The following is a 22,332-nucleotide window of genomic DNA, read 5'->3' on the forward strand; positions in this document are numbered from 1 at the left end:
TGCAGTTACACAACTGGTTGGGCTCCGGTTACACAACTTGTCGGGTTCCGATTGCATTACTCCGGGGGTGTGACTTGTTGGGCTTTGAGTTGTGCATGGTTGTGCTCCGGTTCGTACATGGTTGTGCTCCTGTTCGTACATGGTTGTGCTCCAGTGGTTGTTTGTGTACTAGTGCTCCAGGTTTGTTTGCTAGGGCTTTGTTTCTTTGCAAGGGCTTTATGTTTGTTTGCTAGAAATTTGGGTTTCTTTTTTTGTGTATAGTTCAATTGTTTGATATGGCTCCATAGTGTGTTTCTAGGACAAGTGGAGGGTTTTAGGTAGCTCTAAGCAGATTTTTGTTTGGTCGAGCTAGGAATGTAGTTTGGTTGTGCTCTGGGACTGTTTAGCTTAATGGTGGGGGTTGGATGAGATGTATACGTGCTAGGCTTATGGTTACACAACTGGTCGGGGTCTGGTTACACAACTGGTCAAGCTTCGGTTACACAACTGGTCGGGCTCCGGTTAAATAACTGGTCGGGCTCCGGTTAAATAACTGGTCGGGCTCCGGTTAAATAACTGGTCGGGCTCCGGGGGTGTCACTTGGGCTATGGGTTGTGCATGGTCGGGCTTCCGTTCGTGCATGGTTGTGCTTCAGAGGTTGTTTGTTTGGTTCGTTCATGCTAGGCTTGCGGTTAGACAACTGGTCGGGCTCCGGTTAAATAACTGGTCGGGCTCTGGTTTCATAACTTGTCGGGTTCCGATTACATAACACCAGTGGTGTGACTTGTTGGGCTTTGGGTTGCACATGGTTGTGCTCCGGTTCGTACATGGTTGTGCGCCGGTTCGTATATGGTTGTGCACCAGTGGTTGTTTGTGTATTAGTGCTCCAGGTTTGTTTGCAAGGGCTCTGTTTATATGTTTCCTAGAAATTTGAGTTTCTTTTTTTGTATATAGTTCAATTGTTTGATATGGCTCCATAGTTGGTTTCTAGGGCAAGTGGAGGGTTTTAGGTAGCTCTAAGCAGATTTTTGTTTGGTCGAGCTAGGAATGAAGTTTGGTTGTGCTCTGGGACTGTTTAGCTTAATGGTGGGGGTTGGATGAGATGTATACTTGCTAGGCTTAAGGTTACACAACTGGTCGGGGTCCGGTTACACAACTAGTGGGGCTCAGGTTACACAACTGGTCGGGCTCCGGTTAATAACTGGTCGGGCTCCGGTTAAATAACTGGTCGGGCTCCGGTTAAGTAACTGGTCGGGCTCCGGGGGTGTCACCTGAGTTTTGGGTTGTGCATGGTCGGGCTTCCGTTCGTGCATGGTTGTGATCCAGAGGTTGTTTGTTTGGTTCGTTCATGTTAGGCTTACAGTTACACAACTGGTCGGGCTCCGGTTACACAACTGGTCAAGCTTCGGTTACACAACTGGTCGGGCTCCGGTTACACAACTTGTCAGCTTCCGATTGCATTACTCCGGGGGTGTGACTTGTTGGACTTTGAGTTGTGCATGGTTGTGTAGGGTTCGGTGTTCATTGAACGAAAAGGACATGAGCAGTTTAAATTGCGAACGCATACCAACGAATAACGCTAGTATCTATATAACAAATTTATTGTCCTGTGGAGTTGATTTAACTTCCAGACACGTTTTGTTTAATAAATATTAAAGATTTAGTGGCTGTTTATGAAAGATATTATATAAATACACATTCTACTTCTTAATATCACCAATTAAATTTGCGACAATTTGAGCCATGAAATGCGACGACTGGATCACTGTGTACAGGAGGCTGATATGGCAGCAAACACTCTCCAGGCGACCATATATCTTGGATAAGTCGCTCCACACAATTGTCGCTTGGACCGTCGACTTCCTATGGCGTCATCTCTCACATATTTTCGTCTCATTTCGTTATGAAATTAGATTATTTCAGAGTAAAAATAGGTTTGATCATGTTCTACGTGTAGCACCAACATTATAGTAAGTAAATATACCATATTTCTTCATTACTTACGTAATGCTAGGACGATTTGTGTAGTTTTGGGCCGATTTGGGTAATTCTGTGGACCGGTGTGGGGTATGTTGAGTAAACAAGTGTTGTTGGCGGGCATCTTGAGTAAAACATCCGCTGTATTCGCTAAGGACATCAGCTGTAGGCGCCTTTGGACAGGTGTTGGAAGGAATATGGCTTCCCAGAAAACAATTAAAAGCTTCTTTCAACCTATCTTGAAGCGGAAAAGTAAAGATGTTGAGGTAAGAGCATGTCCCTGCTATGTAACTAGCTTAGCTAAACGAATTTTGGGGTTCAGCTCCTGAGCACATTATGTGCTTGAGTAGCCTTTCTTTCACTATAGATCACAGGATGGTTATATGAGGGTACATAATAAATTGACATTTTTTTGTCTTATGTTTTGCCTGAAACGCTTTGCATAATAGCGGCTTCTTAGATTGTGTACTCGTCCCCACAATTGTACATTACTCTAATGTTCTTTGTATTCACGTTATTTTGAATAATCGTTAAATTGAATTGAATTGAAATAAATCTACCAAACTAAACTTAAGTCCTACTAGTGCCTCTTGCCTAACTTGCTTATGGTTCTGGATTCTTATTTTAAGTTTATGGTTGCAAGACTTGTGATTGCGTATCCCAAATATGAGCTAAGAGTTTTCTTTTGAGGATTGTTTTATCAGTGTTAGAATCAAAGAGAAATTTTACTTAATACTCAAAGTTGGTTGAGAAAAGTCAGCATTCAGGATGTCTGACCAAAGCTGACCATAAGAAATAAATTCAAAGCTATTTGAGATTAATTTAATTGCAATTCATTACACATTGCCTGATCACTGGCATGTTCTCTAACGGAGCCAGTCTATGGCTATAACACTAAGACTGTGCTGCCGTACAATCAAAATTCCCATTAATGATTACTCAAATTTTGATTTGTTAAATTTAGCATTTTATATTTATAAATATTGTAAGCCCAGCATCTTGATTTTGCCAATTCTTCATTTAGTTCCTAATTTGCAAATTATGTACAAATACAGGTACATAGAGTTAGATATGTTAATATAAATGTAAACATTATTATTCATAAAAGTATAGGCGAGAAATGTGATCATTGCTTCCACCAAGTCAATTATATGTCTTTGGAAGCTGGTTGCTGTGCAAGTATTTATGTTATACGTATATATTTATTAAGTGAAAATTTAATTTGCAGGGAAATGAAATCAAGAAGACAAAGAAAAGTGAGGAAATTCATTCATCCAGTGATATTACCAGTAAGTGTTACAATACTGACATTTTTGTTTGGTAAAAATATTAAGTTTACATTAAGTATGCTGTATTAATTTGCTATTCAGCATTTGTTTATTGGAAATGTAGGTTTTGAATGTCAGTCCATTCTCAGGTTAAAATGCCTACATGCAATGTAAGGCATTTCAAGTATGCATTTTAAATGTATTTTATAGAAAATACATTTAACAGTAATTATCTTTGCATTTTTGAATATATATAATGATGACCAAACCACACACACCAGATGATGAAGAAACGATGTTTCAGGCCGTCCTGGACCATTACCAAGTTGATTGTGATAATGGTCCAGGATGGACCGAAATGTCATCGTTTCTTCATCCTCTGGTGTGTGGTTTGGTCATCATTTCTTCATCCAAGTTATTGTGACTCATTATCTTCATATATATAGCTTAGGCATGCAGTATATAAGATAACAAAATTTACATACAAAATTATTTTGAAGTATTAGTTAAATTACATTTACAGACATTATGGCTTTGTGATAATCCCATATTAATTTAGAAGTACAAAATATATCCTAATCTTTCATGAGGGTATATTTAGTTAACTTTACCTTTTTCTTAAACTGTAGCATACTGTATCTATATACAGTATTGCGAATATTCATTAGGTGCTGAGAATGATAAGTCATAAGTCTAGTAAGTCATGTTTAGTAGGTTACTATTTCTGCTTCTATGCTCAGTGATCAGAATATTAAATGATTTTTTTAGGAACTCCACCAAAAAATCCCGATAACAAGCCACAGCTCAACATGACTCCAGAGCAGAAAGAACGAATGATGCATAATAAATTGAAGGTATGATATAACTATGAATACTGGTGGATGAATACTGGCATTTATCAGGAAACAACTCTTTAATTGAAACTTTAAATTTTGCTTATACAAAATTATAAAACTGCTATAATGCAAATTTTAATGCAAGCAGTATAATGCAAAACTGCTATTTTGCTAATGCAAAACATACAAAACACACATACAGTACATATTATGTGCGATTGCAAAATTGTAAAACACACACAATGTGTGTGTATGTTTTGTATGTTTTCTTATGTGTATGAACATACTCATTATGTATAATACACATTGGCTATATTCATACTTTTATCATACATAATTATCCTGTGTATATTTGTATTATGTTCTCTGATATGCCCATTATTTTCATTCTTAGCTGTTTGGCTATAGTTGAAAATTACACATTTGTTCATATAATTACCATGTAAAGCAGATGTCTTCTAAATGATTAAACTGAAACTTTTTAAAGTTTGTATTGCATGTGATTTTCCTTTTACATATTTATGCTATAATATTTTTTCTTTTTAATTTGGAAAGGCCTAAGCAAGAAAATTCCAATAAGTTAGGTTTACCTGTATGATTACATACAGCATGTGATGCTAAGCTAGTCGAGTTATCTTGTAGTTTTCTCACGTATGTTTCAAGAATGTTTCTGTAAAGCTGTGTAGTCTGTAAGATAATATTTTAATTTCCTGTTGTTGAGGTCATCAAGCCTAAACTTAGGCTTATTAAGATTTTTGAGGCCAGCTACTGACCTTTCCCAGGATGCAACCCACACGAATTGCCTAACTCCCAGGTATCTATTTTAGGTCTAGATGAATAGAGGCATCAGGTGAAAGGAAGGGTGCCCATTTATTTCTGTCCTGCTTTGGGGACTGAACCTGGGTCCCTCCATTGTGAGCCAGAGATGTAGACCACTGTACTACAAGACCCATTTTTGGTGAATGGAAGTGTCATCATTTTGTAATTTCTGTACCAGTCTTTTTTTTATACTGTACTCTTTTATTTTGCAGGCAGAGATAAAAAAACAGTGTAATCAAACTCCAGCTTTGCATGACAATATCGGCCATAGTTGGTACGTTGCCCTGAAACCCCAGTTCGTTCAGCCATACTTTACAAAGGTTAGTGAATGTTTTTCTGTTTTGCTTTAATATTAGGGTTTTAAAAGAAAATTATTATCCAATACTGGTTTTTCATTCTTCCATTCAAACAGTTTTGCCATACTTATACAAACTTTTTCGTGTAACTAAAAAAATTTTAGTATCGTTGTAGACTCCAATTGTGCTGATGGATTCACTAGAGAAATAACAAATGTTGCCTGGAAATGACTGTCGGATGTCATTCTGTTAAATTCAAAACTCTTCTGAGCCCTCATTTGTGAACACAGTTGTCATCTAAATGTTGGCTTTCATTGACCACTGACTGGGCTAGCTTGATCAATCCCACTTACTATTTAGCCCTTTCTCCTGAAGAGCACATCACCTCACAAAATTGGCTCACAAAATGGCTCACAAAATTAACTCGATGTTCTGTTTTCTATTCATGGGTCCTCGAGTAGGTTAGGTTTGGCTAATTTATTACAACTGTTTAGTGACATTGGGAATGTTTGGGGAAATGTCCAAAAGGAACTTTTCACACATGCTCAAAGCTTTATTTATAGCAATAGCACAAATTATTATACAGTTAATTTTTACACCATGTGATAGAGCAATCATATATGAACATTTACAGGTGAAATAATAGACAATAATAGACAGCTGAAGAAATGTAAAATAATTCTAAAATTTCATATTAATCACTCCAACATTCACCTCCAGACTGCTGATAAATGTGCACATGAACATTAAGGTGTTAATACGGTGCTCCTCGACCAGTAACTAATGTTTTATTTCCTAATTACATTATTTTTCTCATTACTACAAGACCCACCACAGTGGTTGATAATGTTCAACTCTGTGGACTCTTTGAAAGACATCCTAGTGACAAGCCCAGTGGTTCTGCTATGCCACAGAGTGCCTTTCCTTCAAGTTTGGTCTCTCCTGTTATGGTGCCAAGGCTGTAGTTTGCATTGTATTTTTTTTTTTCAGTGTGTGTTTGTCCATTGTATTTATACATTGCTTATGGCCTTTTATATTACTGCCTATGAATTTTGGTATGTTGTTTAAATATGGTTGTGTATGTTTTGCAAATATTGGCTGATTGATTAATTGATTATCAAAAGTGAGAAAGTAGATAGTGAGAAAATATTGATCTCGTACAATAGATCAATCTCACATCCCGGGACTTGCAGGCACACTCACGTCTGATCGAACCATGATGAGCTCAGTCTCATTGACAGTCTTAATATTTTCTGATAGTATTGTATATCGTATTCTTGTAATTTCATTATGTAAGGTAGACTTTATGGAAGACAGTGATGCTGAATATTGTATATATTTAATTTTTTTTCATCAGCACTGCATATAATTATAAAGGTGATGAATACTGTGCTCACTTATATATACTCACTTATAGGGTCGAATGTCAATTCCTAAACACCAGGTTTCTGAATATTTAGTGGTTTAATATAATGAATCGTTTTCTCTTATTTTTCCACTTAGCTTAGAATGATTTTGTTTTCAAATATTTCTATTTCTCTAAAATGCAAAATTCGATTAACTAATTTGTCTTTCTTGTTTCTTTTCTCTACGGAGTAGCTGAGCACATTTTTGGTCCAAGAGCGCAACAAAGCAACTATTTACCCACCAGAAAATGAGGTTTTTTCATGGACTCATCATTGCAAATTGGAGGATATCAAAGTGGTTATTCTAGGACAGGATCCATATCATGGTCCACGACAAGCACATGGGCTCTGTTTCAGTGTTCAGCTTGGTGTTCAACCACCACCAAGGTATATAAAGCACTTCCTTTTGCACACCTTCTTTGAATCATTTCTATTTCTTAATCTATAATCTTGAAAATGAAAGGTAATTTTTCTGTTGTGTCAATTGTCTTGTTTAATAAAACTGAAATATCTCTGACCATGCCTTCTGTTTATCAAGAATTTTTTTTTACAGTTTGATTAACATGTATAAGGAACTGGAGTCAGATATTCCGGGATTTGAGCGCCCATCACACGGGTATTTGCTGGGGTGGGCAAAGCAAGGTAAAATTTCCTGTTTTAAAGTAAATTAGAACCTGTTAAACACTCAATCGAGATCTGGCTGGGATTTTTAATTGTGTAAATTTTGTTCTTTTAGGTGTTGTTCTCCCATTTTATTGCTACAGGTTGAATTTTGACACGTTTCTTTCTATATAGTTGAGGCCTCAATTCTATGCCACACCCTCCAGTTGAGATGCCATTTTAAAACCCACCATGAAAAATTCATTCACATTCAAAGTTGTTCCTAATACAAGAAATATGTGCCTGGTATTAAAGATGCCTTTCATAATTCAATAAATTCCCCTTAAAAGTTGCCATTTGTAGCTTTTCCATTACTGAACTGGCGACATTTGACCCTATAAGTGAATACAGAGAACATATACGGCACGCATAGACGCAATAAAGCACCTAAATTATTGGGATCGTCTCAAAGCCCTCCAAATGTACTCACTAGAAAGAAGACGAGAGAGATATCAAATAATATACACCTGGAAGATACTGGAGGGCCAAGTACCAAATCTACACAGTAAAATAACAACGTACTGGAGTAAACGATATGGAAGAAAATGTAGAATAGAACCAGTGAAGAGCAGAGGTGCCATAGGCACAATCAGAGAACACTGTATAAACATCAGAGGTCCGCGGTTGTTCAACGTCCTCCCAGCAAGCATAAGAAATATTGCCGGAACAACCGTGGACATTTTCAAGAGGAAACTAGATTTATTCCTCCAAGGAGTGCCAGACCAACCAGGCTGTGGTGGGTATGTGGGCCTGCGGGCCGCTCCAAGCAACAGCCTGGTGGACCAAACTCTCACAAGTCAAGCCTGGCCTCGGGCCGGGCTTGGGGAGTAGAAGAACTCCCAGAACCCCATCAACCAAATCAACAATCAACCATGCATCCATAGTAAGAGAAGATGTTTTTGTGAAAATATCTAGGACTAGCATGGAAAAGTTGAAGTGCTCGTAATAAGGTCCGCACGGTCTCCTGCAATCTAAAACTGTTGTTGGGTGTCCATGACTGGCAATGGCGCTGTTGTTTGCAACAAATCTATGTTGAACATTTGTATATGTGTATTTAAATGTAAATAAAAAGTTAACAAGCCTAGCAGTGAGTGTATAGACCATAATGTATTTATTTCTTTTTATTTTAGTAGTTTCTATTTCAAGGCTTATGTACAGTGTATTAATGAAAATCATAATATACAGTACAGTAATACTAAAAATTATTATGCTTCTGTAATAACTTAATTTTCCTTTCAGTAACTTATAAAAATTAGATATTTTATCCATCACCATTGAACTGATGAATATAAAGGCTGATACTTTTGGTAATTTGTTAGCAGCAAATGCTTGGTTAAATTAATATTAAGTCTTGAATCTCAATTGATTCTTTTCTGACACATAATTAATTGCATTGGTAATGCTTTCCTTTCAGTTTTCTGGGTTGTCAGTACTGTACTATATTAATTTTTAAACTTATAAATGTATTCCATACTGATGTGGTGACTCGACCACTTAACACTTTGGTGTACAATTAGTCTAACATTCCTCGAGTTATAATGGTAGGATGATTGGACTGGGGAAGCCATCTTCTGCACATTTCTTTCCACCAAAGGTCAAAATAGCCTTGGATTTTAGGGCCAGTACTTGCTTAAGCCCCAGGAAGCAAAAGCAAGTTTGTATGGCTGTGTGAAATTTGAGAGGAATAAATCTGGAATGATACTGGAAGTGGCAAAAGCTTTTATGGCCAGATTTTGGCCTTTGTAGCCTTGTAGGCTTACAATGACTTGCAAGGGCCTAGTGTGGATTAATTGGGTGGAGTTTGCCAGGTAGCAAACACAAATGAGCCACCAAGAACCCACCAGAAAGTGACATTTCATTACATGCAGCACTTTTTTTAATTTATGGTTTTAGCTGTGTTAACAAATATGTATATATTTATAAAAAAAATATGCTTCATTGTGTTTTAGGGTATAAAATTGTATCATTAGCTTTTGCCATTAGTAATTATGTTGTATTTTTGCAATCATTGTATAAAGACGGGAAGACGGCTTGGTTAGTCAGTGCTATCCAAAGACTCCTCGGTTAAATATTTTTGTCTTTCAGGTGTCTTGCTACTCAATGCATGTTTGACCGTACAAGCCCACAAAGCTAATTCGCACAAGGATCATGGCTGGGAAAAGTTTACCGATTGTGTCATTAAAACAATATCAGATAGCAACAAAGGTGTTGTTTTCCTGTTGTGGGGTTCATATGCACAGAAGAAAGCTGTTGTTGTTGATAAAGTAAGTACAATAGTATTTCTCGTAAGTTTGACGTGTGGATTGTCTTTAATTTATCTTTAGCATTCAATTTGGCAATTATCATAATTACTTTCTTCTCTGGATGGTATTATGTTGCTACAAATGTCATTTTTCATATTAAGTTTATTCATATAGTTTTCATTTCACTGGAATGTTACCTAATAATATGAGAAGGAAGATGAATATAATACACACACATATATATGTACTATTAAAATTCCTAATATAAGTGGATGATACACTGGTACAGGAACTACTTAGCTGAATACCAGTACATAATGGCATTCAAGTGGCTGAATGCTTAGCAAGGATTTTAAACTCGGTCATCAATGTATTTTGTTTATCATCCTAGTAAGCATTTCATTTGCAGACTACATTATGGTGTCTTATTTTTATTAATGTGTCTTTCCATGTATACCATTGGAAATATTTTGTTAAATTTAATTCACTTTTATTTTTCAGTTTAAACCCACAACTTTTTACCCCCTTATCTGATTTATATAACTGATTTTATCCTATGTGGTTTTCTATTGTTGGTACAGTAATGACAAATCAGTACTTAGGTTTACTAGGTTCCCATAGGCCAACTAGTGATATTTCTGATGATATAACCAACAACTGATGCCTGCCTCCCTATTTACTGCTAGGTGAACAAAGGCATCAAATGACATGAAACATGCCCAACCATCTTTGTCCTACTGTGGGAATCGAACTTGGGACTCTAGGTTCCGAGCCATTGGTTGTGCACCCTTTCAACACAGCCTTTATTGCAATGATTTATAGTCATTTAAGTTTTTAAATCTAAGTAGCAGTCATTAGCTTTGGGGCTGGACACTGAAGATGTTTAACTCAAGTCTGTGCTGCAGGTAGTGGTAGGAAGGCCTTGCTATTTTCAATGTTTCATTTACCTAGTAACTTGAGCAATTTATTTTGATATTGCTGCATTTTCCTCACCTTTCCTAAAGGAATGTCACCAGAATAAATTTTGCTTATTCACAACTCTTGCTCTTGCTGGTGTTAATTACTGCTTAAGAGTGGCTTTGTATTGCTAATTCTTCAGTTTATTACAGTTTTGTTTAATTGCCTAAATGTTTTTCATTGCCACAGAAGAAGCATCATCTACTAAATGCTCCACATCCTTCACCACTGTCTGCACATCGGGGATTCCTGGGCTGCAAGCACTTCTCTAAATGTAATGAACTTCTTAAAAAGGGTGGGAAGAAGCCAGTTGATTGGTCATATTTACCAGAAAAACTTTAACCCAGGGGTTAATGTGATTGGGTATAAATAGCACTAACTGATACTTGCACTGTACTTGCCATCTGTACTTCCTTTAACCTTCTTACAAGATTTACAGAAATTATCATGCATGTAAAATGTATAGATTTAATAAAGGACGCTGCTGCTATTGCATTATTCACTTTTATTAAAAAAAAATTTAAATAAGAAATCATATTTGGTCTTTTACACCCACTCGTATGGTCCTGAAGATACATCAACAAGAGTGCAGAATTTATATTATTTGTAAGATTTATAAATGGACTGCATTAAATTCTGTTTTTGTGAAATGGGGAATGAAGAATAAAACAATTTCTGAAGGCTGATATTTGCCTTTAAAACACAATGATTATTAAAAATTTTGTGTTATAGTCCATTATAACAAAAGTTAACACATTTAAGCTTTTAAGTTATGTAAGTTACTTTGACGTGTGTGTTTGAATATATCTTTACAGTGAACACAAACAAATATTTGAAGTACTTGATTTAGATACAGGTATTAGATTTTAGAAGTGCCTTAAAATATTCTATGGGTGTACAATCAATTCTATTTACAAATCTATTTTTTTTTTCAACAAGGAATATATTTTTTAGCACAATATATCATGTTGCTTCACCCAGCTTAAAATTCTGATTCCTATGAAATGCTGTTTACGAAGCCAAACTGGCTTAGGTTGTCAGTTAAAGGAATATTCCTTGAGTACTGTAATTGTTTCAGGCATCCATCTTGTTCAATTTTAAGATCTGTTGTACAAAATATAATTTTTATTGTCATTTTACCAGAAATCTCAGGAGTAGTTTGATTTAAGTTTCCATAAATGATCTTGAATTCTATATATTTTTGTTTTGTTTTATTCAAAATACAGTATTGTGCTCTGCATTGGATACATTTGATGGATACAGCTGCTTAATGATAATTTGCATTGCAATTCTCATGTCCATGAATGCTCTCTCTGACACACAAAATTGAAATTTGTATGTAATTAGACTATCAGCTGTCAGAGAAAAACATCGTTAGCTGATTTTTTATGACAAATGGACAGTTGCAAGTTATTATTAAGAGCAATGCTATAAATTTGCTAAATCAAATCATTAGGTTTTTTCCTGCCAATACGTTTAGCAGAAAATTAAAGTTTAATCTTTTATTAATTGTTTATTTTCCATGTTTGCTGGAATGATAACCATGCTGTTGTCAGACTGCAATAGAGAAAATGCCAGTTGTATTTTTTTATAAATTTGAACATATTAGGAGAATTTATCTGCCAAATATTTTTATTTTTAAATTTAACCATTGGCATATTGATTTTTAAATAATTAATTTTTTTTTGTTACTACTTTAAATTGCAAATCTTTGGGTATAGTTTACTTTATGTAATACAGTATATATATTTTTTTAACTTAAAGGGAGTCATTTATTTTTTGTAATACTACCTCACAAGATTAGTTGCAGTTTTTACAGATAACCTAAAAACACAATTAAAAAGTATGCAACAATAGATGTCATTGGCCATATTATTTAATATGTGAAAATTTTTAATTAACTATGTAGGTAATACAAAAATTAGAATTATTTTATTAGCCTGTGTAAAATGCAATTCTTTATATTAAATGATACAAGTTTTTGATTTGGTATTACAATCCCATCAGCTATTAAACTTGTCTACATTTTATGGTACCCGTTTTTGTCAGTGCTGTGATATGGTAAGGGTGTTTGAATGATTTGATGAGTAGTTGAGTATAACTCAAAAAGTTCCTTTTTTGGGCCCAAGTTGTAAGATGAAACCTTGGCATAGTTTGATGCGCATGGAGACTTTTATGTATGTAACCTTTTTCCCTTCATTTGGCAATTATGTTTGCAACATGATTGGAGGGCCAATATGCCACCTTGCTATGGGATAGCAGTATGGGAGGTTCAGCTTACTGGTAGTCCTGCAGCTGCTGCGACTGTGATCCCTGATCTTTGTTCCGACTTTTAGATTTTAGAGACAGTGTCCTATGGACACTCATGAGTGTCCATAGTACAGTCTCCACACATTGGGACCCTGTGCACCCCTCATCATCCTGTAGAATCTCTCTTCCACTACCTCTTCTAAGGTAATGTCCCTTGACAAATCACCAAGTGCAAGAGTTAATAGGAGCAAAACCTCTTGTACACTATTATATCTAAACCTTACTTTTTACTTATTAAATATGGAAATGACCAGTGTCACCCTTCATTTTAGCCATGTTACATGAATTCAGGCATACATCGATTCAAATGTAGACATGGAACTTTTGCTCTACCCTGTCAACACAACAAGGAAAGTACACAAATTATACAGTTCCTATACCCACAAAAATAGAAAGAATCATGTTTGGGAATCTGCTCTAAAGGCAGAAGTTAATGGAGGTGCCAACCTCACACGTTTATTACAGGTGTTCCATGGCCCTGTGATGGAACATAAGGTTCCATGACCTTGTTGTCGGAACTGCATTGTTCCACTAACCGTAGTGCACCTCGTAAAATGTCCTGATGTTCAGGATCAGAAATTTTGTGTTTCCACTGTTCCTTTAAATTTGACCCGAATTGACTTAGGGCTACCATCTTTAGTGGCTTCGATGGGGACAGGAAGACAGTGGATTTTTTCTAGCAGTATTTTAAACTGAAATAGTGTCTTGTTATTTACGACTTGGGTTGGTTACATGCCCCTCAGTTGATCAGATGCCTTTGAAACTGTTCATCCACTGATTGGGAACTGTGTAATATTCTGCAACACAGATGGTACAATACATTATCTTCTGAGGTAGACACCAACTTTTGATGATAACTTTGTAACCCTGTGACTTCGTTCCCCTCTCTCCTACCCCTCTTTTCACCTCCCACTTTTGCTCCCCTCACTTCTCTTCCCTCTCTTTCCTCCTCCTCACCCCCCCCCCCCCCACCCCTTCCAGTCCCTCCCCTCTTTTCCCCTTCCTCTGTCATCCACGTTCTTTTCCCCTTACCTTGCTTGTGTGTGGGGTAATGGGACCACTAAAGTCAAACACCTCCGCCTCCTTCCCTCACTTGTTAATGGCTGCCTTAACGTTGTGCAAACCATTAAACGGGGTCACTAACGATCAGTCTTCCTGGTTAAGATTTTTATTAAGATCATGAAACAGCATTTTATTAAATAATTACAATCTTGTGATGTGAGCTTTTATATTTTAAAAAGTTTATATATTTTTGAAAATACAGTATACGTTTATACTGTATATACAAATTTTTGATATTTAGTCTTGAGTTTTATGCATCATACATGTACAAAAGAAAATTAAATTTAAAGAACTAAAGGTGGGGGTTCCCTGGTTTACCAGTGATGGGGGTCAACCCGAAAAGCTTGCACCTTTTAAGTTTTGAGAACCCAGAGAATGGAAATCCTGTGTAGTCATAAATATTGATAAGAGTACCTCCCTGGGTCAACCCCAGAATGCTGTAACTTTTTTTTTTTTTTTTGAGATATATGCAAGAGTTGTTACATTCTTGTACAGCCACTAGTACGCTTAGCGTTTCGGGCAGGTCCCTGGCATACGATCCCCATCACGAAGAATCGTTGTTACAACCAAGTACACATTTTACTGTTGAGTTAAACAGAGGCTACAGTTAAGGATTTGCGCCCAGTAAATCCTCCCCGGCCAGGGTACGAACCCATGACAAAGCGCTCGCGGAACGCCAGGCGAGTGTCTTACCACTACACCATGGAGACTGGTAATTACCATCTAGTAATTACTGGTAATTTAAGTATTGGTAGTTTTTAGAATGCAACTCAGCCATCAGAACATGCATTTTGCATGTCAATCTGTAATATTATGAATTAAAAAATATATGGAAAATATTTGACTATTTCTCCTAACTTCTTGAGGGTTACCATGAGTGCCGTTTCCCCATAAAATGGCGACAATGGTGCCAACTCTGACATGCCTATGACAGTCCCCTAGCTCCCACCAGTCACCCTGCAAAGTTGGTTAAGGCTAGCTGCAAGTATCTAGCTTCGACCATGGACAGGTAAACAAACAAATCGTCTTTAATATAGATAACACAAGTAATACTTGGAACAGTGAATATGCCAGAAAACTTACACTATTTCAATGAAATTGTAATGGAATCCATATTAGAGTCAGTGTCATGTTGCAATACGGCTGAGAAAAGCCAACCGATTTCACTGTGCTGCAGGAGACACTGGTATGTGATGACGTTCTTCCTACCCCATGGTGAAGGAAAAAGAGGGTCTCATTACTTACGTAAGTAACAATATACAAACTTAGATTATTGATGATCTCTATATTGGGGATGAATATGAATCCCTAGGGGTTAATTCTCCACTTTCTAGGTTAATTCTCAACAGCAACGCATTACACACCAATTTGTATGTTCTGGTAGTAAAATCTGATTCGTTCTCGACTCTACTCTGGAATTCTAGGTTCGAATCCCAGGCAGGACAGAAATGGTTGTCAGCGTTTCCTACCACCTAATGCCTTTGTTCACTTAGTAGTAAATAAGAACCCAAGAGTTAGCTTGCTTCTTGGGGCCTGCATCCCGGGGGAGGGTCAGTAGTTCGACCTTGGAGAGGACTTCATTATAATCTAAACATGTTTATAGATGTACTAGCTGCCTGTCCCCCGACACAATAAATTATAATTATTATTAATAAACTTGACCTTGACACATTACTAGGCTGTGAATGAGTAACTTTCCTGGCTGATCAGTGACCATTATGCCAAGCGCCCACTCTTTGATGCTAACTGTAATCAACCGTATTATAATGGCAGGAACCTATACCTTCATGTCCGAGGAAGTGGAATTATTAGAATTCGTGCCAACTAGACTATACACTGCTGCTAAATTGTGATGTTGTGGGCAGAGAAGTGTAGCCATGCTTAAGAGTTCTACCTCATTCTGTCTGGTGCACCACAAAGCTGTCACGAAGCCAACTAGCACATACAAAAGCAAAAGTTATTACATATGTTACGAGAAACTGTTCAACGCTGAATGCAATCTTGGACAATTATGCATAGTTCTAACCCTGGAAACACAAACCGAAACTGTCTCTATTTTCCGCTTGTTACAACTTGTAATAAAGTTGTTACATCTTGGCTTAACGTGTTTATGACGTATTAGAACGTTGATAAAACTTGCTATATTGGTTGTTATAACTGGTTAGGAAGTGTTAAAACTTGTTCGAACGTTGTACCAACGTCGTAGTTTCGGTGTATGTTTCGCGGGAAACACTGTCATTATGAAAGAACTGTAAGATTTTCTCACGCTTATTGTCTTACCCAATAAATTGTTCCACAAACTAACAATTCTATTTCCAGGCCAATGCAGTATTTATCTAATGAAATTGCGGTAATTAAAAGTGTAATCTAAATAAACCTAATAACAGTGTTAATGGTATACATATTTGTATTATAAATTGCATTATCAATTAAAGCTGTCTGGTCATACCCATCGCAATACAGTATTGCAGAAAGCCTGCTGTTTGATATTGATTGTTACAATTAGTATGCATTCTCTGGTGTTCTGTTGCGCTACCTCTCTCAGGGTGAGTACAAGTGCACATTAAACTACCACTCACAGGGTGAGTACAAGTGCACATTAAACTGCTGCTCAGAGGGTGAGTATGAGATTTACAGTCAACAACCGCTCATAGTGTGAATATGGGATATACAATATATACAATCGTATTGGCGTATGCCTTTCCATTGGAGACTTTCAGCGGCCGTATGGAGGATACATCCAGATTCTCCAATGCTTGAGGCACGGATTGCGCAAGACTGAGTTAGGGTATAAATAGGAGGGAGAGATTTGTTCCTAGTTCATTCGTCTCCAGGACCCGGCGCGGTGCTGGACAAGCCTCCAGCTGCCAGTGTTGGGGTGGCTTGGCTCCGAGGTACACAGACCTCTGTTACTAAGTCTCCCGGCGCGATACTAACTCGCTCCCACATATGCACCTGTGATTTTATTTTTAAACAAAGCTACAGGTGCGCTATTTGAACACAGCTGCCTGCTTTCGGTTATCAATATGACTGGCGATGGATTCTGAAGACAGTAAGAAACTTCTGAGGATGAAGTAAATTATGTGACGTTAACCGGGAGATGAAAGGTTTTTAACTGCTGGAGTGGTCATTAAAAGTGATTAAGGACTTGTGGATTTTGTGAAGTGTTGACATTTGTTTCCGGAACATTATTATTATTATTATTGGCTTAGGAACTGAACGATGGGTGATTATTGACTTTCTGGGGGGAAATTGTTAAGAAAATTTCCTTCTTAGTGTCTGACGTAAGTAAATAAATTGCTGATTTTAGCGTAAAATATCGACGAATGTGTCTGAAACATTTTGGAAGTGACGAGTGTGTTATAACAGTGTATGACTGTTGGGGATATAAACACATGTTATTGTAAATATAAATGATACAAATGTTATTATATAAATAATAACACACTTAAAGCAATATGTTTCAACACGCTACTCGTCGCTTTGGGAAGCAAACTGCATTCATCTATAACACATAAAGATACTTCTGAGGAAAATCTATTGTAAGTAAATATTGGATTGAATAGCTGGAAACAGAAAGACACAATATATATATAATGTGTAAGTGTAAAGAGGCTCCAAATATTTCCTTTTCTAACGAAGGTGCAAATGTTAAATGTTCTCTCATAATGTTAATGTTAAAAGTAAATCTCTCACACTGTTATATCTTTATTTAACTCTGGCGTTAATGGGCCACGTGTTGCCAGAAATAACAAAATATCTGAAAAAGTCAAGAAATATGTAAAATGTTGCAATGAGCGTAAAAATGATTCTTCCTATAATCACGTTCTTAACAAACGACAATATTATCAGTGCTTCAGAATGTATGCATTTCTATGCAAACACTTTCCTAGCAACAAACACAATTATAGATGCAATTTTTCTAGCATGAATTCCCATAATATGGCATCCCTAGCAATTTAATATGCTATTGATGGTTCTTCTTAAGAACCCTCAATAACATATTATTGAACCATCTCACTTCCCAGCGAAGTCTGGGATGATGAGATGCAGTCTCTGAGGAGGTAACGCGAGCAGTTATGTCACCAGAAGTGGATTCGAACCCAGGCCGCCAGGGGGTCTGCACCAATCAGCATCGGTACCATAACTACTATTGCTGGTGTAATGGTTATGGTACCGGTGTTGTTTAGTGGTGGGAGACCCCTGACGGCCAGGGTTCGAATCCTAAATGTGCTAAACCATTTTATTCCAGGGATCGAACCCTGGATCCATGATTGTGAGTCGAGAACGAAGCAACGTTTTATCAGTCTCAAGAGACAACCCGTTCTCAGACCAAGTCCATTCCATCCAGCGGTCGACCTCAAAGACGCGTTCATAGATTTTAACATGCTGTTCATTCAAAACAGGAATTTTCTCAAATATAAATTAATATTATTATATATTTTCATATTGTGCATATTTAGGAATTGGTTAGGTTAAGTGTTTAGGTTATGTTGGCAATTATTTGTAGTACGTGGGTGAAGCATTTACAGCGTTGTGGTTCGAACAAAAGTCGTCAGCGAAGCATTTGTTCCGGAAGTGTTCGAACGTCATCAGTTGACTCGAGTCGTGTGTAAACCGTTTATCATTCATAAACAGGGGGTTTGGCGGGTGCATGGAATGGTCTTTGGCCATTTATTTATGAAAACAAGTTGCAAAAGAAGACAACGTTGAGACTTTAGGTTTCGTTCAGTTCGTGCATGAATGAAATGGTGTTCGCACCAGTTCATTCGTGAATGAATGAACTCGACTCGCACTGAGTTGGTGAGGTAGTTTAGCCGGTACAACAGAGACAACTGAGGCGTCACTGTAAATGGTTCAGCAAGTGCGACAGAGATAAGACAGTAACATAAAAATTACACTGACACGCAGCTGGCATTCACTAGAAAGCTCATACAAAAATCCCCGTATTGCCCTAACCTATTTTCACAGGCTTCAGTGTCAATGGCTCAACTGGTGCGACAAAGAAATTGAGGTGAAAAAGTAAACCAGCTGTGGCAGCCAATTGGCTCGCAGTGTACTGGAGCAGCTGTGAAAGCCAGTAAAAACCGAACGACAGTGAAACTGATGATATATGAGTGACAGAGAAATTAGGGTGACAGTGAACTTGCATTATCAAATCAAGTTTTGATTTTTTTTTACTGAAAAGTCGAGATCCAGTGAACATTGAGTTACCCACATTAACGTAATCTTCAGTCGACTTGTGTACCGTCTTATCGGAGAGCAAGTCTCCCGTCTGCGGCTACGTCTGTCAGTCTTAACTCTGACAAGTCGATTTCTGTCAGCCAAAAATCCCATCACAGTTGTTTTCAGCCTCGACAGTACATCAGTCAGACCCTCAATCTATTGCAACATCAACTGCATGACTTTCCTTCCTCATATCTCCTGTCTGCAACATCTAATATCATCAGTATACTCATAATTCAACAGCGTTATCGCCTGTTATGCTACCCAAATTAAGTTCCTGTTCGCTTTATCATCAATTGTTTAATTTTGGGTAATCCAAACACCTTCAATTGGCTTATCCTACCATCTTTCATACCATCTTGATCAACTACCACGTCAATCACTACCTGGCTTCCTAGATACTACCTCTGTCAACCTCTGCGTTCCTCAGTTACAACCTCATTCAGTCCTTCAGACACCACCACTGTCAACTGTCTCAGCCACCACCGCCGTCAACTGTCAATTGTCTCAACCGCTGTCTCCGTCAACTTTCTCCAACACTTCTAACGTCAAGTAAATTATTCGTCGAAGTATAACAAGTAAGTAAGAATTATTATTATTATTATTATTATTATTATTAATATTATTATTAATATTATCACTATTAAAATTACTTTTAGTATTAATGTTTTTTAAATTGATTTTTCATCATAATGTATAAATGTTATTGACAATGAAAAACAATAATACACCGCAATTAAACACTTGCATTCCAGATTTTAATATATAATCTATAGTTAAGCAAGGGAATGGACAGTAAGCATTAGACTTACAAGTCGGAAACATTGCTAGGCATAATTTACATTGTACAAGAAAACACAATCAGAAAACTAACGTCTCAGGTCCCTGTGTAGCACGTACGTGAGACCTGTACTAGAGTATGCAACTCCGGTAGGGATATTTGGAATTCCTGATAAATTAAAATTTCATCGCTAGAAACGAGATGAGTTATATGAGGTGTGATGAGGTTACGATAATCAGTGAGGGTTCAGTGACTCGCTGCTCTAACACCGCAGGAAACCCGTTCCCAGCGCTGGATGAGACCCATCCTAGCGCTGGATGAGACCCATCCTAGCGCTGAATGAGACCCATCCTAGCGCTGAATGAGACCCATCCTAGCGCTGAATGAGACCCATCCTAGCGCTGGATGAGACCCATCCTAGCGCTGAATGAGACCCATCCTAGCGCTGAATGAGACCCATCCTAGCGCTGAATGAGACCCATCCTAGCGCTGAATGAGACCCATCCTAGCGCTGAATGAGACCCATCCTAGCGCTGGATGAGATCCATCCTAGCGCTGAATGAGACCCATCCTAGCGCTGAATGAGACCCATCCTAGCGCTGAATGAGACCCATCCTAGCGCTGAATGAATACCTATCCTAGCACTGAATGGGTTCCCACTCCAGCATTTAATAAATTCCCGTCCCCAACACTAAATAAATGCCCTCCTACCACAAAATTGATATTCATCCTAGCACAAAATGAATACCCACCCCTAGCATAAAATGGATACCGTCCCAGCACTGAATGAATACCCATCCCAGCACTGAATAAATACCCATACTTGCTAGATACATACACAATGAATGGATACCCTTCTCAGCACTAAGTTTACATAACACTTAACAAATCATCTCAAACGAAGTCGACAACAAGAGACTCTCCAACATAGAATATAACAATCGGAAACAGACTGATTCATGTGGACACAGGTAGACACATGTGTCCACAGTAGACACATGTGTCCACAGGTGAGCAAAGATGGCTACAGTTGGCTACAGGTGGTTATAAAGGAAAACCTGGCACTGTATTTGAATGAAAGGCCATAAAGAGGTTTGTCAGTGGGAAATGTGGCATTGGAGGTCAGCTCCTTACATGGAGGGATACCCAGTTCATATATGCAGAAAGAGGAGGAAGTACTGGAGGACGAATTCTATACACGGAAGCGAAGAATTTATAGAAGGCAAACTTTATAGTATGGTAAAGTATATGAAGATATAGATACATTACGTTAGATAGTTGAGATCTAAAATGACAGACCAGAAGCTGGAACTCACTCCCATTAATCCAGTTACCTAAGCACAAATCGACAAGAGCCCACACCAATTCATCAACCTCCATCCTCATTACCCAACTTCAACACAACATCACTCTTCAACCCGTCACTCATCTTCTCCTGTCTGCCCCTAGCATCATTCTGACAGCGAATGAGCATTTTCGCTACATTCCCATACTGTTGTAAACACATCAATTCTAAAAAAAAATCTTCACTGAAGAGAAGCGATGGAAATGCGTAGCCGGGGAGGGAATAAACGCCATGAATAGTGTACAGATCTCGTGTTTCTGTTTGCCTGTTTGTTTGTCTCGCTTTGTTCTCTGTTTGTTTAACTGTTTTTGTTTGTTCTCTGCTTCTCTGTCTATCTTTTTATTCTCTCTCCATCTGTCATTCTTTTTGTTCTCTTTCTATCCGACTTTCTTTTTGACCTTTGTCTGTCTGTCTGTCTCTGTCATTACGACTAAAATGCTATATAGTCGTAATGGCTTGGTACTTTCCCTTGATAATTCTCTCTCTCTCTCTCTCTCTCTCTCTCTCTCTCTCTCTCTCTCTCTCTCTCTCTCTCTCTCTCTCTCTCTCTCTCTCCTTCATAAACTTTTGTGATATATCTTCAACTTTTTTTTCAATCGCAAAACATTTCCTCTTATTTTCTGCGATTGTATCGGGTTTTCTGATTTTTTAATTAAAATGCAAATGAAAATATTATACAGTTATATTGGGAAGTTTTCCTGTACGATATCAGTACTCAGAACCTCCTTAATGGGTAAAGCTAAGATCCAAGGGTTTCGTGTGCGTTGGTGGAGCAGGTCGTAGATTGTCTTGGAGCATACATGCGTTCGTTTGGATGTGTAGGTAGAGAACGGCTGAAAGAAAATCATTAGGATTTTATCATATTTAAAGAAAAAACAGCTTATCACAAAGACACAAGCTAGCTACAACTAGTGTGACTTTTTGCAGTTTTTTTTTACGCAATAAAAACATGAAATCGTGTCACAGTTAATGATTGTGATAGTTAATTCTGATCTCATAACAACTTTTTCTTAAAATTGTTCATAGATCGAGTTTCATACCTTATTATTTGGTTCCCGTGCTCCCAAGGTATTAGATATCCCCCGAGTAAGAACCCAACCCACTCCCGTTGGTTTTCTATCCAGTTTTTCAAGGTAAACTCAAATATTCACAATAAATTAGTATGTC

The 22,332-nt window shown here is 37.5% G+C and overlaps 2 protein-coding genes and 1 long non-coding RNA gene across 3 annotated transcripts in view; 2 read left to right on the forward strand and 1 right to left on the reverse strand.

Moving 5' to 3' along the window:
• The first annotated feature begins 1,990 nt into the window (after positions 1-1,990).
• LOC123768684 (uracil-DNA glycosylase) lies at positions 1,991-12,412 on the forward strand. Its single transcript, XM_045759366.2, has 8 exons — positions 1,991-2,222; positions 3,185-3,245; positions 3,993-4,078; positions 5,092-5,199; positions 6,775-6,968; positions 7,135-7,223; positions 9,327-9,505; positions 10,631-12,412. The coding sequence occupies exons 1-8, from the start codon at positions 2,049-2,051 to the stop codon at positions 10,781-10,783; spliced, it is 1,044 nt and encodes a 347-aa protein (XP_045615322.1). The 5' UTR covers positions 1,991-2,048; the 3' UTR covers positions 10,784-12,412.
• On the reverse strand, positions 11,896-15,136 carry LOC123768685 (uncharacterized). The gene is made up of 3 exons (XR_006774124.2): positions 14,897-15,136; positions 13,784-13,906; positions 11,896-11,998 (listed from the first exon to the last, which is right to left on the reverse strand). It is a non-coding gene; the product is annotated as an uncharacterized lncRNA (long non-coding RNA).
• Positions 15,137-18,757: 3,621 nt separating this feature from the next.
• The window catches only part of LOC123768817 (secretin receptor), a 50,560-nt gene continuing 46,985 nt past the window's right edge, over positions 18,758-22,332 (forward strand). Inside the window, exon 1 of the mRNA XM_045759604.2 lies at positions 18,758-19,617. The gene's annotated coding sequence lies outside the window, so the exon portion shown is untranslated. The remainder of the gene's footprint in view (positions 19,618-22,332) is intronic.

The sequence above is a fragment of the Procambarus clarkii genome, chromosome 83, assembly GCF_040958095.1.
Source record: "Procambarus clarkii isolate CNS0578487 chromosome 83, FALCON_Pclarkii_2.0, whole genome shotgun sequence".
Classification (NCBI taxonomy): Eukaryota; Metazoa; Arthropoda; class Malacostraca; order Decapoda; family Cambaridae; genus Procambarus; species Procambarus clarkii.